Source organism: Podospora pseudopauciseta, assembly GCF_035222475.1.
Source record: "Podospora pseudopauciseta strain CBS 411.78 chromosome 5 map unlocalized CBS411.78m_5, whole genome shotgun sequence".
Lineage (NCBI taxonomy): Eukaryota > Fungi > Ascomycota > Sordariomycetes > Sordariales > Podosporaceae > Podospora > Podospora pseudopauciseta.
The window spans coordinates 1189916-1206531 of NW_026946665.1; the positions used below are offsets into that span (position 1 = coordinate 1189916).

The 16616-nt window shown below is 54.0% G+C and overlaps 5 protein-coding genes across 5 annotated transcripts; 1 reads left to right on the forward strand and 4 right to left on the reverse strand.

The window, feature by feature from the left end:
* The first annotated feature begins 266 nt into the window (after positions 1-266).
* On the forward strand, positions 267-6838 carry msh2. Its single transcript, XM_062913527.1, has 2 exons — positions 267-3776; positions 3834-6838. Exons 1-2 carry the CDS (start codon positions 3753-3755, stop codon positions 6567-6569), a joined length of 2760 nt encoding a protein of 919 aa, XP_062764944.1. The 5' UTR covers positions 267-3752; the 3' UTR covers positions 6570-6838.
* On the reverse strand, positions 1929-3260 carry TRM10 (tRNA (guanine(9)-N(1))-methyltransferase; the record flags this gene model as incomplete). The annotated part of the gene is made up of 1 exon (XM_062913526.1): positions 1929-3260. One exon carries the CDS (start codon positions 3258-3260, stop codon positions 1929-1931), a length of 1332 nt encoding a protein of 443 aa, XP_062764945.1.
* Positions 6839-6933: 95 nt separating the features above from the next.
* On the reverse strand, positions 6934-9281 carry RPN3 (26S proteasome non-ATPase regulatory subunit). The gene is made up of 3 exons (XM_062913533.1): positions 8685-9281; positions 7286-8631; positions 6934-7214 (listed from the first exon to the last, which is right to left on the reverse strand). Exons 1-3 carry the CDS (start codon positions 8911-8913, stop codon positions 7071-7073), a joined length of 1719 nt encoding a protein of 572 aa, XP_062764946.1. The 5' UTR covers positions 8914-9281; the 3' UTR covers positions 6934-7070.
* A 463-nt stretch (positions 9282-9744) lies between these two features.
* On the reverse strand, positions 9745-12591 carry TAF12 (Transcription initiation factor TFIID subunit 12). The gene is made up of 2 exons (XM_062913528.1): positions 10274-12591; positions 9745-10215 (listed from the first exon to the last, which is right to left on the reverse strand). The coding sequence occupies exons 1-2, from the start codon at positions 12299-12301 to the stop codon at positions 9958-9960; spliced, it is 2286 nt and encodes a 761-aa protein (XP_062764947.1). The 5' UTR covers positions 12302-12591; the 3' UTR covers positions 9745-9957.
* A 972-nt stretch (positions 12592-13563) lies between these two features.
* On the reverse strand, positions 13564-14619 carry QC763_509430 (uncharacterized protein; the record flags this gene model as incomplete). The annotated part of the gene is made up of 1 exon (XM_062913529.1): positions 13564-14619. The coding sequence occupies one exon, from the start codon at positions 14617-14619 to the stop codon at positions 13564-13566; it is 1056 nt and encodes a 351-aa protein (XP_062764948.1).
* Between the last annotated feature and the right edge of the window lie 1997 nt (positions 14620-16616).

Consider the following 16616-nt stretch of genomic DNA (forward strand, 5'->3'; position numbering starts at 1 on the left):
CAGCCAGCCAAGGGGGGGCGTTATTCAAAAAGCCAATATCTCCAAGTGGATGGCATGGCGGATGACCGACCCTATTCAATATTCAGGAGAGCTATCGCTGCCCCATGGGAAAGGTCAGTAAAAGCCAGCTTCTCAGGTGACAAGTGAATAGGAAAGAGCAAGAGGGAAGGCCAGAACTCACTTAACCCAAGCCAAGATGTCCCGGAAAAATCATGGAAAAGAGAGCAATGGTCAGAAAGAGGAAGGCGGTTCATCAATCATTCAAGGGTTGTCTGGCCTGGTGGGTGGGAAAGCGCATGCGTGCCAAGCCGATGGCAAAGCTGCCCCCCTGTCGTCTTGAGGGAGGGGGGGCGTCTGCTTGGTGGTTGGATATTTCTTGGCATTGGATATGTCTTGCTCCAAACGGCAATCGGACACCTGTTGACTTCCTTGCGTCTTTCTGTTGTAAAGGATGAAGAGGGGGGGGGGGGATACAACACTATAGCCGTTCAAATCCTCTGCCGTTTTAACGTAACAGATCTTTAGCGGCCAGTTAGGCTACCTCGAGGTTGGGATGAAGCTTTGACATTCCCGTCTCTACATAACTTGCTTGACACGGCTGATTCAAGCTGGCCTGGCGTAGATGCAGTATGTCATTCAACCGGTGGCTTTGACGATAGCGGGAATCGATATTAACCCGGAGAATAAATAAATCAATTCAACCTCCTCAACACGTCCAGGTTCGTCAGCTTCGGCAATGCAAGGCCGGGAGTTGCCAAGTCACCTCGTCCCACTGATCTGATATTGCGGGGTAGTTCCCCGCCATCAAGTTAGCGTCCTGAACTCACGATGCTGACATGCAGCGTTTCTGCTTGAGAGATGGACGCTTTGTTTTGATTATGAGCCGGCTGGCAAGACAATCATATTGTAAAGGCTCCCACCTAGATTAATACCATGTGGCTCAGGGGCGAGCTCTTTGTGCAAGCCCGAATCCGAGCCACAGTAACGAATCATACGGCGCTCAGACATCAGACCTTGAACACCGATAGAAACCTCACTCAAGGCAACAGAGATATTTGATGACAGTAGATTGAACAACGAATCAACTCACTGGATCATTCGAGAACTGCCGTAAACCCTCAGTTGTTCAAGACGATGATCAGGGTCCAGCTCCTGCATCTAGAAACGGAACTGATCGTCCGCCCACCTCCACAACCAAACTCAAGAACAACCAAGGAAAGCTTGTGCCGACACAACCGGGCCGTTCTCAACATCACCCGCAAAAATATGCCATCACAAACAACCAGAGAATTAAATATCAAATCAGGGCTCCAAAAGCACTGCATCAAGTTGGGGGGTATCTAACACTCAAAAGAAACCTCTTTCAGAAACCTTTCCCTTAAAAAAACCATGGATCCCTCGTAGCGATGCCCGGAATCTACCACGTCCCCATATTCACATATGAACATCTGCCCATGTTGTCCGAGACTTCCAGTCCCATCCTCCAATCCAACCTGGCGCCTACCTAACCCATCCGTGCATTCTGCCTCCGGCTCTTCATCCTCCTCGTCTTCCTCCAGCAAACGCATCCACCAAGACCCTCATTTCACAAAAAAAAAAAAAAAAAACTCCCCTTTCTCGATCCCCATCTCACGCTTCAAGAGCCGGAAACGTCTCTTTTCCTCGGTCGAGATCCACATTCGCTTGCGCCAATCCTCGATCGGATTGCCACGCTTGGCGACTCTGACCTCGGGGGGTTCCCAAACCCCAGAAGTATAGGTATGAGGACTTTGCACCTGGGGCCTCTCTTGCTTAGGGATATCCTCCATGTCATCGTCCGAGTCACTCTCGGTGTCGCTTTCCACGCGTCTCCCTTCTCTGGTGACGAGTCCAGCGGTGGCTGTCTGAGTGGGAGGAGTGGCGGCCATTGTCTGATTGGGAGAGGGGTTCTAATCCATCTCCGGCTTGATCTCAGTGTCGGTCGACTTGTCCGGCTCATCCTCCTTCTGATCCTCCTTGGTATCCTCCTCCTTGACATTCCCCTCGTCATCACCCCCAGCTTGACTTCCATCACCCTCCTTCAGCACACCACCCTTCCGCTTCGGGATCACCTCCAAAAAGGCCTGCCCCCAGTCACCACACTGCAGCCACTTCCCCATAATCTCCACCACCTGGTTCGTCGTCAAGACAAACCGGCTCTGCATGGCCATGAAATCCCCGATCGGCAACTTCGCATGGCGAACCTTGTGTTCTTGCGCTCTCTTGTAGCAAAGACCCTTCTCCCTGTTGCGATCGACCAACCCTCCAATGATGTACGCGGTCCCTGGTTCCAGTCTGTCGAGGGTATACGGCGAGTCGGAAGTGAGGTAGACAATGTTCTTGTGGACACTGTCCTCCTCGACATCCTCGGTCGACTTGTTATCAAACTTCTCATCGAGACTCATGTGAGGGACGTTGCCCGTCTCCTTCGAAGCGACGTGATCGGGAAGGTTGTACGCGGTATAAGGCTGAATAAACTTGTCGATAGCTTGCTGGGCGCAGTCGACAAAGTTGTTTTCGGTAATGATCACATTCTTCCAGTTGAGGTGGGTGTTCTTGAGCTTTGTCTCAAATCTTTCCTTGAGCTTGCCCCCAAACCCGCTGAGTGACAGATGGGCTTGGTTTTTCTCCTTGCGGTTCATTGCGTACGATCTGGTGAGCTGGCTTGACAGGGAAATCAGTTCTCCTTCGCGCATGTATTGCTCGAAGTCGCAGTCGATGACAACGGAGATGGGGAGGAAGTTGGGTTCGAGAGGCTTCTTGGTGGGAATGAGGGCCATTGGGTCGAGTCCCTTCTCGACAGCTTTAGCCATCAACTCCTCCTTCTCTTCTCGACGCTGGGCTTGCTTCTCGTGGCGCTTATCTTTGCGCTTCTGCTTGCGCTGCTCGGCGTAGGCTTCATAGGCGGCTTGTTTGCGCAACTTCTTGAGCTCGCGCTTGGAGGGACCAGGCTTGACCTCTTCGGTGGCAGGGGTTTCGGTCGAAGCCGGAGTCTGCCCAGCTTGCTCGGCCGGGATCATGTTGGTATCGATGGCAGCCTCGGAGGGGTTGGCTGGCTGCTCGTCGTTGTTGACAGAGGGGGTGTTCTTCTTGATGGTTCTGTTATCGAGCTCGCTGACATCGGTGTCGGCCTTGCGTTTGCCATTGGCAGTCGAGAGGTTATTGGAGTCGCTGGTGGTGGCCAGAGAGTCGGTCATCTCGACGTCCGGTGCGACGGTTTGCGGATCGGTTACGGTAGCCATGTCGCTTGCTACGGGTAGTAGCTTGACGGGAGGTTTGTAGCAAAGGGAAACGTAAAGATGGCAGGTGGAATTCCGAGAAAAGAGGATGTGAGAACTGGAAAAGACGGTGCTTATACAGTGGTGGAAGGGTAAATTACAAGAGAAGTGAACAATGGCAAGTAATATTCACTTGGTCTGCAATTGTCAATTCACTTGAGCTGCTCCCGGAGGTGGGGTGGTGACCGGAGCTTTAATTTTTTAGTGCAGGACAGTGGCAGAATTACCCCACCACAAGCTGGGGTTACCGGGCGGTGAAGGCTTAGTTGGTTGGCTGGACAGCGCGCTGAGGCGCGTCTTCTTTAATTGAGTCGCGTCTCCCAAGACCAGGGGTGGGCAAGTCACCTAAATTGACAATCCCGACATTTTGGTTCCCCATCCATCTCAACTTCGGGATGTCACCAAAGCCTGTACAACTTTGAGAGTGTACAGAACCAAATCACAGCCACAGCCAACATGTCTTCCAGACCAGAGCTCAAGGTAATACTGACCTTGTCTTCCTCAACTGCTGAACATGTCTAACAAAGACACCAACAGGTCGATGATGAGCACGGCTTCATCCGATACTACAAGTCCCTTCCCAAGGTCGACGAGGACGTGATTCGCATATTCGATCGAGGTGACTGGTACACTGCACACGGAGAAGATGCCAATTTCATCGCGCGCACTGTCTACAAGACCACCTCGGTTGTCAGACAACTGGGCAAAAATGACCACACCGGCCTGCCATCAGTCACCATGACTGTCACCGTCTTCAGGCAGTTCCTTCGGGAAGCGTTATACAAGCTGGGAAAGAGAATCGAGATTTATGCCAGCCCCAACGGCCGCATGAACTGGAAGATTGTGAAGCAAGCCTCGCCAGGCAACCTGCAAGATGTCGAGGACGAACTTGGAGGGCAGTTCGAGGGGGCGCCAGTGATCTTGGCCGTCAAAATCACAGCCAAGGCATCAGAAGGCAGGACGGTTGGCGTGTGCTTTGCCGATGCCAGCGTAAGAGAGCTCGGTGTCAGCGAGTTTCTCGACAACGATCTGTACTCCAACTTTGAGTCTCTGGTCATTCAACTCGGCGTCAAGGAGTGCCTCATGCAGATTGACAAGGCAGAGAAAAACAAGGATCCAGAGCTGGCAAAGCTGAGACAAATCCTCGACAGCTGTGGCATTGCCGTTTCGGAGAGACCAGCAGGCGAGTTTGGCACCAAGGACATTGAACAGGATCTGGCAAGGCTGCTGAAGGACGAGCGGTCTGCGACGTTACTCCCACAGACCGACTTAAAACTTGCTATGGGCTCAGCAGCTGCTCTGATCAAGTATCTTGGTGTTTTACACGACCCTTCCAACTTTGGACAATATCAGCTCTACCAGCACGACCTTGCCCAGTTCATGAAGCTTGATGCCGCCGCGCTCAAAGCCCTCAATCTCATGCCCGGTGCCAGGGATGGTGCCAAGACCATGAGTCTGTATGGTCTCTTGAACCACTGCAAGACTCCTGTTGGTAGCAGGCTGTTGTCTCAATGGTTGAAGCAGCCCCTGATGGACAAGGCCGAGATTGAGAAGCGTCAGCAGCTTGTCGAGGTGTTTGTCAACGACACTGAGCTTCGACAGACTATGCAGGAGGAGCACCTCAGGTCTATCCCTGACTTGTACAGGCTATCTAAGCGCTTTCAGCGAAAGAAGGCAACCCTCGAAGATGTCGTCAGAGCTTACCAGGTTGTCATCCGCCTGCCCGGCTTCCTAGGCACACTCGAGGGAGTGATGGACGAAGCTGCCCGTGACCCCCTCGATGAGGCTTACACCAACAAACTCCGCGAGCTCTCCAACAGTCTAGTCAAACTCCAAGAAATGGTCGAAACCACCGTCGACCTCGACGCCCTCGAAAACCACGAGTTCATCATCAAACCCGACTTCGACGACGGCCTCCGCGTCATCCGCAAGCGCCTCGACAAGCTCCGCTCAGACATGGACAAGGAATTCTCCGAAGCAGCCAACGACCTCGACCAAGAGCGTGACAAGAAGATCTTTCTCGAGAACCACAAAGTCCACGGCTGGTGCATGCGCCTGACCCGGACAGAAGCAGGCTGCATCCGCAACAAGTCCCGCTATCAGGAATGCTCAACCCAGAAGAATGGAGTCTACTTCACCACCAAAACCCTCCAAGCCTACCGCCGGGAATTCGACCAGCTCTCCCAAAACTACAACAGAACCCAATCCGGCCTCGTCAACGAAGTTGTCAGCGTAGCAGCCTCGTACTGCCCCGTTCTCGAAAAGCTAGGCGGCGTCCTCGCCCATCTGGACGTGATCGTCTCCCTCGCCCACTGCGCAGAGAACGCCCCCGTCTCCTACACCCGTCCCAAAATCCACCCACGAGGTCAAGGACAAACGATCCTCACCGAAGCCCGCCACCCTTGCATGGAAATGCAAGACGACGTCACCTTCATCACCAACGACGTCTCCCTCACCCGCGACAGTTCTTCCTTCCTGATCATCACAGGCCCAAACATGGGCGGCAAGTCAACCTACATCCGCCAGATAGGCGTCATAGCCCTCATGGCACAAATCGGCTCCTTCGTCCCCTGCGAGTCGGCCGAGCTGACCATCTTTGATTCGATCCTCGCCCGCGTGGGGGCAAGCGACTCGCAACTAAAGGGGGTATCAACCTTTATGGCCGAAATGCTCGAAACAGCCAACATTCTCAAGTCAGCCACCTCCGAATCCCTGATTATCATCGACGAGCTAGGCCGCGGAACGTCGACGTACGACGGGTTCGGTCTCGCGTGGGCGATTTCGGAGCACATAATCCAACAGATCGGGTGTTTTGCCCTGTTTGCGACTCATTTTCATGAGCTGACCGCCCTCGCGGAAAAGTACCCGCAGGTTCAGAACCTGCATGTTACGGCGCATATTACGAGCGACAGGGACGTGAAGAGGGAGGTGACGCTGCTGTATAAACTCGCTCCGGGGATCTGCGACCAGAGCTTTGGGATTCATGTCGCCGAGCTGGTGAGGTTTCCGGACAAGGTTGTCAGGATGGCGAAGCGGAAGGCGGACGAGCTGGAGGATTTTACAAGTAAGCACGAGGCGGGGAGTGTCAAGTATGGGAAGGGGGATGTGGAGGAGGGGAGCGCGTTGTTGAAGGATGTGCTGGTGAAGTGGAAGGATCAGGTCAAGGGGGGGGGGATGACGAAGCAAGAAATGGTGGAGAGGTTGAGGGAGCTGGTCAGGAGCGATGAGAGGTTGGAGGGGAATCCGTTTTTTCAGAGTGTGAAGGCTTTGTAGGGGGATGATGGGTTCGAGGGAAGGGTTTCAGTGTGGACATCATAAGATTTTGTAATGCGTTTGCTTTCGGACACTGGCTGGGTTGGTCAAGGGTAGGGGAAGGGTTATGGGAATAATGATTTGCATTTTGAGCAATGGCAAAGAGGTTGTGTGTTTACATTTTGCCATGAGCAAAAGGCGGGGCAAGAGTCAGCTCATATGTTGCGAAAGAAAACTTGAAATAATACAAACCTTTTGCCATCCAATCCCATGTCAGATCACCGGAGGAACAGTATCAAAACAACGCTGCTCATATTTCTCACCGCGTCTTCGTCTAATTCTCCCCATCCCCCTGCCCCCTTCCAATCTCTCGCTGCCTCCCCTCCCACCCTTCCCCAATATGGTAGTGTAAGTTGTAAAGGTACAAGAAACATCAAAAAGAGAGACCAGAGGCTGGAGCGAGAAAACGAGGTTAAAAAAAACTACAGTAAACGTCCCTGACACGCGCACCCACCCCCCAAATTACATCCCCTCAAACTCCCCCCCCAAATCATCCTCGTCCAGATCCCCCTCTTGAATCTCCTTCGCCATCTCCCTCTCCCTCTCCCTCGCCTCCTGAGCGTTCTTGAGTTCAAGACGGTGCTGGTTCATAGGGAACCTCATAGCCTATCATCATCATCATCATCATGTCAGCAACCTCATTCCACTCATCTCACAATCAGTCGGCGCAGACGTACCTTGACACTCTCATCATGCAAACTCAAACAAGCCCTGATCCGATCGTGAAACGTCTCCCCCGGCTCGCTCGTGGCGTAAACATCCCCCACCTCCTTGCTCTTCATGTACCCCTTCTCCCTATCCAGCGTCGCCTCGATAACCCCATCCCGGATCGCCTTGGCCACGATGTACTCGGCGCTCTCCTCGCTGCCAAGATGCAGCCGGATGCAGATATCCCGAAGCGAAATCCGGCTGTAGCTCAAGCTCATCATCCGGATCCCCGTCTTGATGACGTTCTGGCGTAGGCGCAAGATAAGAGTATACGTCCCATCCCGGCGGAAGGTGTCCCCGTGCTGAACAACAACGCTCTCAAAGTCCTCCAAATCACCCACCCGGACAGCCCGGACGAGCAAAAAGTAAGGGTGGAGCGAAGCCTCCATGGCAGGCTGTCGAAAGGTCGCGCGGTCGGGGATGTCGCCCATCAACAGCTCAACCACAAGCAACAGCTTGGTGGCAGTCTGGCCGAACCCAAGAGCACACGCGCTAGAAGGCGCCTTGCGTGTGGCGGCGGTCAAGTGGTTGTGAGCCTCAGTATAAAGCAGCTGAATGGCCCGCACCTTGCCGAGATAGTACAAGTACCTCGCAACCTGGTTATTCGCCGCATTCTCGGGAAACTGCGTGTGCGAAACCAACAAATCCGCCTGGGAAATGTGCGACGTCAACAGGTAGCTCCGGAGCAGCAGCACAATAACCGAAGCCTGCGTGTCCGTATCCTTGCGCAGAACCGCCGTCCTCAGCGCAGCAAGCAGCGTCGGCCGAATCGCCACAATCGTCGACTGCGACGACGGCGGCAAGGGCGCAAGCTGCTCGGCAAACAGCTCAAAGTAAAAGTACACCTTGGCCGAAAGCCCATCGAGCGCACGACGGTTGAGCTCCTGGATCTTCTCAATCAGGTACCTCGAAAACTCCAGCCCCTGCTGCCACTGCTTGCCGTCATGCAGCAACACCTGCGTGAGAATGCCCAAAAAGACACCAATCTCGGGAATAACCTCCTTCTGCTCCTTCTTCACCCCATTCTTCCCAGAACCAGCCTTGGTCGTCGGCTCACTGTCAATCTCCATCTCCCCCCCCCCTCCTCCCACCTTCCCACCCAGCTGCACCTCCTCCCGTCCAATCGCCTTCAACAAACCAACCGCAATCTCGGCCCCAGACGAGCTCGCCATGTACGTCTCAGCAACAACCCTCGCCAAAACATCCCCCGTCAGCCGTTTCCGAATCGACGACACCGACCGCAGCGCACGAAGGGTGAATCGAGCATCAAAAAGCGCAACGGCACGGTCCAAGAGAGCAAAGTTGCTCTTGATGTCTGTTTTCCTCGTTAATCACCACCACCACATCACCACACGGGATGAAACCTACCAGCAACAGTCTTCTCAACCGGATCCTCCCCCTCCCCCTCATTCTCAACCCCCTCCATAACCACCACATCCCCCTCCACATCCTCCTTCTTCTTGCTCGGCGGCACAACAACCGTCATCTTCTCATCCTCTCCCTTCTTTCCCTTGCCCTTCATTTTGTTGTTGTTGTTGTTGTTGTTGTTGTTGTTCCCTCCTCTGGCAGGTTCCCTGTCGGGTGTCTTTCCAGGCATATTTTGTCGTTCGTCGTTTGTTAACCGAAACACCCGCCCGCCGGTTGAGTTCGGTTTCGATCGTCACGCTTGTCTGTAGTGTCGTTGTTGATGTCAGCCAAAACGAACCTAGGCAGTAGATAGATAGGTAGCTCGTGTTGGGAGGAAAGTGGCACGCACGCACACGTACTCGGTCGACTGCTCTTCGTCGAAAATAAATAACTCGTGGAGAAAACTTCAAGGTCAATAATTCCTTGAAGAAGAAAGAAAGAAAAAAAGAAAAAGTCGTCAAACGTCGATGCAAGAAAGCTTTGCCTTGCCTTGCCCCCCAAAGATGGATTGATTGATTGTGATGAGCGAGCAGTCCACACAAAGCAAGCAGCAGCCGAACGAACAACGCGGCAGCACGGACCAACAGGCAGGCAAGGCAGCGGTTCCAAGTACGCAGCCCTGGCCATCGGTACCTGAGGTTTTGCCCGCAACTGGCAGGCGTGCGGAGGTATCTCATTGGGCGCCCGGTACTTGCCATTGCAGCTGGAAGCTCCCTGACCCACTTTCGGGCAGAGGCTGAACCACTGGGATCAGCTCTTGTGACGTTGTCGATTTGCTGCCTGTTGCCCCACCTTTTCCCTAATTGGGTCTTACAGCAACTTGACGTCTTCTCCCGTTTTGTCTCGAGATGATGAGACATTGGATATCACATATGTAGAAACACTCCCTCAGAGATGACAGCAAAAGCGATTGATTAACAGCCCGACCTCAGACCAAGGCTACGCTGCTACCCTACATGACTAAGCATGATGACTGGTTTCCTTTTCATGTAATGATCCCTCCCGCCCCCCCCCTTATTCCCTCCAAAATCCCAAGGTATCAGTAATTCCCCCCATCCCATTCCATGCCTTGCCATGACGCCCGAGACGAAAGAAGAAAATAGAAATAAAAAACCCGCCTTACAAAACCCATACCAACACATAAAAAAAGCGACTGTGCTCCGTCTAATTACTTTTGCTCAAGCCAAGCATGAAACCCCCTCTGTAAAAAGAAAGAACGAAAAAAAGAGAGAATCTAAAGATCCCCCTTGCCAGGCACAACCTTGGCCGCCTGAACAGCACTCATCTTCTTGATCCAGGAGCTGTTGGGCTGCATCTTCCTGACGGTCCTAAGCTCCTCGGAAGAATAGCCTGGGATGCGGATATTGTACGTTCGTTCCAGGACAAGCTGCAAGTCGCGGATCTCGAGCACCTTAGACCCGCGCTCCTTGGCGTTGCGGCAAGCCTGATGGAGGACGTTGTCGATGAAGGCATCGGCGAGGTTCAGTACCGACTATGGTAAAAAGTTAGCAACTGTGAAAGAAAAGAGATAAAATGAATGAATCGCTGACCTCTTCAACATCCGGAGTCAACATGTTGCCATCTTGACCCTCGGCAGTCCCACCGCAAACCTGGCGAACCAACTCGTCGAGCTTCTTCTTGTTAAGGATGCGCTCGCCCTCGCCTTCGATCTGGTAGGCTGGCGTCTTGGGGAGGACGGGCTGGTTCAAAACACCGCCGGCAGTGCCGCCGCCACCGCTGAGCGTGGGACGACCGCTGCCAATGCCGCCAATGTGCGGCACCGGTTGAGGAGCCTTGATGGCCTTCTCATCTAAAGTCTTGGGGATGGCGAACTTGGTGTTCATGGCGGAAGCTTGGGTCTGAATCTGTTGTTGCGATGGGTGCGCGTGAGAGTGACCTTGCGGGCCGGTTGCGATGGAAGCCGACGGAGGTGGAGCGCTGCCCGGTGTCGTGTTGGGCGGGGGTCCAGCAATGGATCCGGGGCGGGACTGCGAGGCCGAGTTGACAGCGGCAGCGTTGACAGCCGCGGCGTGAGTAAGTGGTTGGATATTGCTAATGTTGGGAGTCGCTGACTGGGGAGTCTGGATGCGGGCCGAGTTTTGGGTAGGAGTTCCGGCCGAAGGTATGCCGCCGCGCGCAGCAGCGAGTGCAGTGTTGAGAGGCGCAGGCACCGGAGTGGGTTGGGTGCCAGGCTCAACCTTAATGGCCTGGGTCGGAGGCTGTGAATGCGACTGTGACTGCGACTGTGGCAGAGGCACTTGGTTGGACGGCGCTTGTGAGATGGGAGTGGTTTGCGACTGCACCGGAGTGGCCGGGGTCTGGGATGGAGTCTGATGCGGGTGCTGCTGTGCTTGCGACGGTGCCTGCTGCTGCTGCTGCTGCTGCTGCTGTTGCTGTGGGGGCTGGTTGTTGTTCACTGCTCCAGGTCCCGCCATGCGACCCGCAGCCAGCTGCTGCTTTTTGGCAGCTTCAAACGCTGCACTGACGGCTGCCGTGGCTGGCTGCATTGCTCCTCCCGGCACACCAGTCACCCCCGCTCCACCAACACCTGCTCCAGCCTGGCCTGCTGCCGCTGCTGCATCACCACCACTACCACTGCCAGCTCCCGGAGTGCCGTTGGGAGTGCTGCCTGGTTTGTTGGTAACGAACTGTTTCCTGATACTATTCGCCAGATTGAGCCCCTCGTTGTGCATCTTCTCAAAGATCTCCCTCTTCTTCTTGATCTGCTCTGCATCGTTCGGTGACAGCCCAGGTTTCATCAGTGCATCAAGCTGCCTCATGCTGTTCCTGCTGGTTTCCGACTGGATGAGAGCCCGGGCGTACTGGTTCTTGACCGTCTCCAGCCACTTTGCTTTGTCAGTCGTGTTGGCCGGCGGGGTGAAGATGAGTTCAGCTATGTGTGAAGCGATATAAGGCGGCATCGGGCGAGGTTGCCCCTGAAGAGCTCGATTTGCGCCCCCAGCCACCTGTCCAGCCTGGCCTCCTGTCTGCGCTTGACCCTGAGCCTGAACCCCTCCTGGCATTCCGCCAGCGCCCTGAACATTCGGTCCGGCATTGCCCTGGTTGGCCTGGGCTTGTCCGTTGTGTTGCTGAAGCTGTTGCTGTGCCTGCTGCTGGAGCTGAAGCTGCTGTTGGAGCTGAAGCTGCTGCTGTTGAGCCTGTTGGGCGGCCTGGGCTTGTTGAGCAGCGCGTTGCTGCATTTGCTGCTGCTGAACTTGAACCTGTGTGGCCTGGTTAACTTGGTTCGCTTGTGCTGCCTGCTGAGCATGCTGTCGACGGCTAGTGACCTTGGAGGCTAGCATGCGACCGAAGTCGGCGATCTTGTTTTTCGCAGTCATCTGCTCCTGGGAACCCGGGGGGGAGTTGTCGTGCATTTTCCAGAGCGCAGCCAGACCCTGGGTATATTTAGACTTCTCTTCGGCCGTCAGGATGTGGATTTGCTGCATCTGTTCTGGCCGGTATAGTGGAACATTGTTCGGGGGAGGAACACCGGTCGGCCGGTTCGGGACGCCACCAGGACCTTGAATTCCCTGACCATTCGGCTGACCAGCCATCCCCTGGCCGGGCGCTTGGTTCATCTTGTCCGCTTTGTTCGGAATGACAGAAGGATTGTTCAGGTCGCTACTCTGGAGCCTGTACCGGGTCGCAGCGGCTTCGAGACCTTGTATCGAGCGAGTATCTACAGTAGGGTCAATTAGCTGCTGATATGGAAGCAGAAGTGTATGCCTCTGTGATAGGGGAAAAAAAAAAAAGCGAAGCGTCTCCAAAGACAGAAGATTTCTCGACGGGCTTGTTGACGGCCCTCGATTTGATGACGAGGGGAGATGAAATTGAGGAAGATGAAGTCGAACAACCTGGAAGCGTGACGCGAGGCGTGTCGTTGAAATCGTGTCGGAACTTACCGCAATATGGTAGGGGGACAATGGTCCGTGCGGTTTGCCATATATCAGAGCCTTACTGCCAGCACTTTGCCATGAACTCTTGCAAATATTTTGCCAACTTGCTGCTTGATCAAATTTGCAAAGAAAAAAAAATATCTTAGCATTGATATTGGATAGTCTAGCCCTACGAAAAGGCGGAGTTTTCGAGACCCGCGCCGGCGCCGGCGCTCTTGTCTTCTGAGACATCAGGGGAAACAGGGAGCTCACAAGTCCTAAACAACAGAACAAAGCATTAAGCAGAAAAGAAGTGGCGGAATCTTTTGAGCGAGTAAAGGCATTGCTCTTCATGAAATCTCAGTCAAATCTTTTTCTCAAGTTCACGAACAATTCTTCTTGCCTGTAGCTGTTTTGCCAGTGTCTGTTTGGGAATATAGCACTCAGGCTTGTCGAGTGCCTCACCGAATTGTGAATAAAAAAAGGGGCACCAGATCACTACACATTAGACGCTGAAACAGTTCTTCAAGCTGTCTGATGACAATCCAAGGACCGTGACAGTCTTTTGAAGCCTCTTGGGCATAGTCTCTGAGTTGGAGTCTCCATTCTTGTCCACAATGTGCTCAGCTACACACCTACTGAAACTAGTAATTCCGAGCTTCAGGGCCTGCATCAGCAAATCCACGATATTCAAACACTCCAATGATCAAGTTAGAGAGGATCAAGCAGCGGGATCCAGACACTCCATCAGGTATTCATCGTAAATCAAGCAAAGCAGTCGTCATCACAATGTTCAAATCCTCTTACCCCAACAAAAAGTAAATTTCCCGGGCAATGCTTCCACATTTCATATTCCAATCATCAACTCATAATCATAATCATCAACATCGTCATCGTCATCATCATCATCATCATCATTAAATCTCTTCCCCCCTCTCCCCGCCCCCATTAAATTACTTCCCACCCTAGGGCGAATCCACCTCCATGCTAACATACTCATAATAAGGCAACTCCCTCGCCAACTTCTCCCCCACCCCTCCCACCTCCAAAAAGACCCCATCATCCGACTCGGGCTCATCCAACTCCTCAATCCTCGACGTCCTCGCCTCATGCTGAAAAATCGAGCTCCTCCTTCTCATGTGATGATCCACCATGCTAACCCGTCTCCTCATCCTCCTCCCCCCCGTCTGGTCCTCCGACGAATTTGGCCCCAGCCAAGGCTTCAAATCCTCCAAATCAGTATCACTCCCGATGCTCTCACTGATGGTCCTCTTCCCTATGCTCCCGCTCGTCATCCTCCTCTTCTTCTTCTCCTCCCTCCTCTTGATCAAAAACTCGCGATACTCGGCCTCGTCGAGGTCCGTCTCGTCAGACTCATCGTCGCAATTGAGGTTGTGGAGGCTGAAAATAAACGTCCTGTCTATTACCGCCGGCCGTCTCGTCCTTGAGCGGGAGCGGCTGCGGTTGGACTCGGCGTATTCAATGTAATCCGGCCGGAGAACCCCATCTCTCTCGTCGTCGCTGTCGGCAAAGTCGGAGAGCTCCTCAATGACGAAATTGGAGTCCGTCTCGGCGATGACACGGCCGATTGTGATGGAGGCTGACCGGCCTATCCTGGCCGATATGTGTGGAATCTGGGGTAGAAGTGGGGATGGCTCTAGCTGTGGCTGTTCAGGGGTCGCGGACCGGGATGGCCCGGCGGGTTGGGAATCGTTGTCGGATTCGTCTTCCGACGACGAGGAAGAGGAACAGCTGGTGGTTCGTGGTGATAATTGATCTGGCCGACTGCCATTGAACGCCACCGGAACTCCTCCGGTCGACAAGGGGGGGGGCGCCATGGGCCGGAGGTGATTATGGTGGTGGTGGTGGTGACGGGAGTGTGGAAGCGGCGGCGGCGTGGGCGCAGACACCCCGGGGGGCGGGGGGCTGCTTTTGCGGCCAAAAACCGGGGAAGCCGTTCGCGGGGTCTCTGGCGGAGAGGTAGGCCCGACGTTTTGAGAGATTTTCCCGTTGGGCCACATGGTAGGTCTAATAAGTATGGCGATGCAAGATGTGTTTTTTTTTTTTTTTGTTTTTTTTTTTTTTTGGACTTGCTGCAAAAACCGGTGACGGAATTTCTATGCCCTCCGTTTCGGATGGGTAAAACAAAAGATGCTTGCTGCTGGGGTAGGTACTGTCACAGCGGTGTGTGTCGAGTGGTGCCAGTCTCGTCTGGGGAAACGTCTTATCGATTGCCCGCTCTCGTGGGAGAGAGTGTGGGGGTTACCGAGCAAAAGAAAAAAAGATGGCGGGGAAAAGATGGAATGGCGCGCGCGCAGTACTGTGCTGTGCTGTGCTCTGCTGCAATGCGATGCAAGTAATGCTGGCTGGCGGGCGGAATGGCGTGAGTAGGTAGATGTACGGTACGGGAACGGGGTGTTTTCAAGGTGTCAAGACCCAAAGAATGAATCTCCAACGAGGAGAAGATATCGGACTTCGGTTGGTTGTCATGATAATATCGATCCAGAGTCTAGGTGCGGTTCCGTGCAGCCCAGGCTGATTCCCGATATTGGGGAACGTGTCTGAGCAGGATCGAAAAGCAAGCAATCGGGAATTGCGGGGTGCTCGATAAAAAGGACTGGTTGGTTTGCGCCGTTGCGCTACGCTGGTGGTGCCGACGAAGGAGCTGACTGATGAGGGACTGACTTGTCTGACGGGTAAGCCAGTGTGTGGAAGCCGGCAGCTCGGAGGGGCGAGGTTGTGTGTCCGGTGTGTGTCGTAGAATAAATGAATTGTCCGTCCGAGCAACAGAGGACAAAAACAAAGCAGCTGACGTCTCTTATCGGGTCCGGAGATGGCTTTTTATCACAGGGCTACTACATATATACTCGGAGTGGTGGGTTGGGCTCCGGACCCAAGAGCCATCTTATACAATTTGGCAAATATTTCTCCTGTGCCTGGCTGCCATGGGTTGCAGCAGGGGTTTCAAGCCCCCTACTACTAATAACGAAGAAGAGCCGCCAACAGCAGGTTCTTGTCTTGATGGCGGCGCCTTTGGGCAGCAATGCTCCGTCTAATCCCTGAACATTTCTCTCAGACGAAATGTTACAGGCGGGACGCAAGCAATCGACATGACGACAACAAACCGGCCGTCGGTCAGAGAGCCGGATGTCTGAGTCCTCGGCTCCGTTAGGGGGCGAAGGCGGTGTCTTGATGGTTGAGTTGTCACTGTCCCATCGTGTCATCACCACTGCGCAAACGAGCATGGAAGCCCTCGTGCAGCATTCTCCCGCTGTGTCCGTCCACAAGGCTTGATGTCCGGGGCAGGCACCTTTCACAGGAACTGGCAACGAATCAGGGTGTAGAGGCCCACCAAGGTGGACGTCAAAAATAGACTTGTTGTCCAATAAAGAAGGCAGAAAAATTATTCTGCCGGCTGCAGGATGCGTGTCTGCTGCTGTGTACGTGGGTGGCAGGAGAGGGAAAAAATGCTTGGATGAGCAGATCCCGTTGCCATCTTCGCCGATGCGCATTCATACGCTCACAGGCGCCGGGAGAACTTGGGCTCTGTCATTCCGCAGCTGAGCCAGATATTGAGGTGTTGTGCTGTGAGAATCCAGAGCTCTTCAAGAGCACCGTGGAGGTTCCAAAAAGGCTGTGGAGCGTGGCATATCCCAGTGCCGGTTGGGCGTCTCCGTTCCGGCACATGCAGGTCGTGAACAGGGGATCCTTCCATAGCCCTTCACGAGAGCGGGCCGTAGACATCGCCGGTGGAGTGTTGACAAAATGTGCTCATCTGTGAGAGGTATGGCATTCGGCCGTTTGAAAAAACGGTGTGTAAGGAATACACGAATACATGATCTCGCAGGAGCTCTCATCGACGAGGTGCGAGAGGTCCAAAGCTGCTTGTTCAGTGTCAGGTCCGGGTTATCGTTGCTCAGTTGCCATGTGACGGAACCGCTACCGAACAGGCCGAGACAACTGCGTCATTTGCGACAGGCTGTCTGTGGTTGGTAACTATCAAGTCGGGCACCTTGGA

Excerpts from the sequence above, each read along its gene's own strand:
- msh2 (XM_062913527.1), top strand. The coding sequence starts at position 3,753 with ATGTCTTCCAGACCAGAGCTCAAG. Across the intron at positions 3,777-3,833 it reads CTTCCAGACCAGAGCTCAAG|GTCGATGATGAGCACGGCTT; the intron begins GTAATACTGACC and ends AGACACCAACAG.
- RPN3 (XM_062913533.1), bottom strand. The coding sequence starts at position 8,913 with ATGCCTGGAAAGACACCCGACAGGGAACCTGCCAGAGGAGGGAACAAC. Across the intron at positions 8,632-8,684 it reads GGTTGAGAAGACTGTTGCTG|ACATCAAGAGCAACTTTGCT; the intron begins GTAGGTTTCATC and ends CGAGGAAAACAG. Across the intron at positions 7,215-7,285 it reads TGCATGATGAGAGTGTCAAG|GCTATGAGGTTCCCTATGAA; the intron begins GTACGTCTGCGC and ends TGATGATGATAG.
- TAF12 (XM_062913528.1), bottom strand. The coding sequence starts at position 12,301 with ATGAACCAAGCGCCCGGCCAGGGGATGGCTGGTCAGCCGAATGGTCAG. Across the intron at positions 10,216-10,273 it reads TGACTCCGGATGTTGAAGAG|TCGGTACTGAACCTCGCCGA; the intron begins GTCAGCGATTCA and ends TTTTTACCATAG.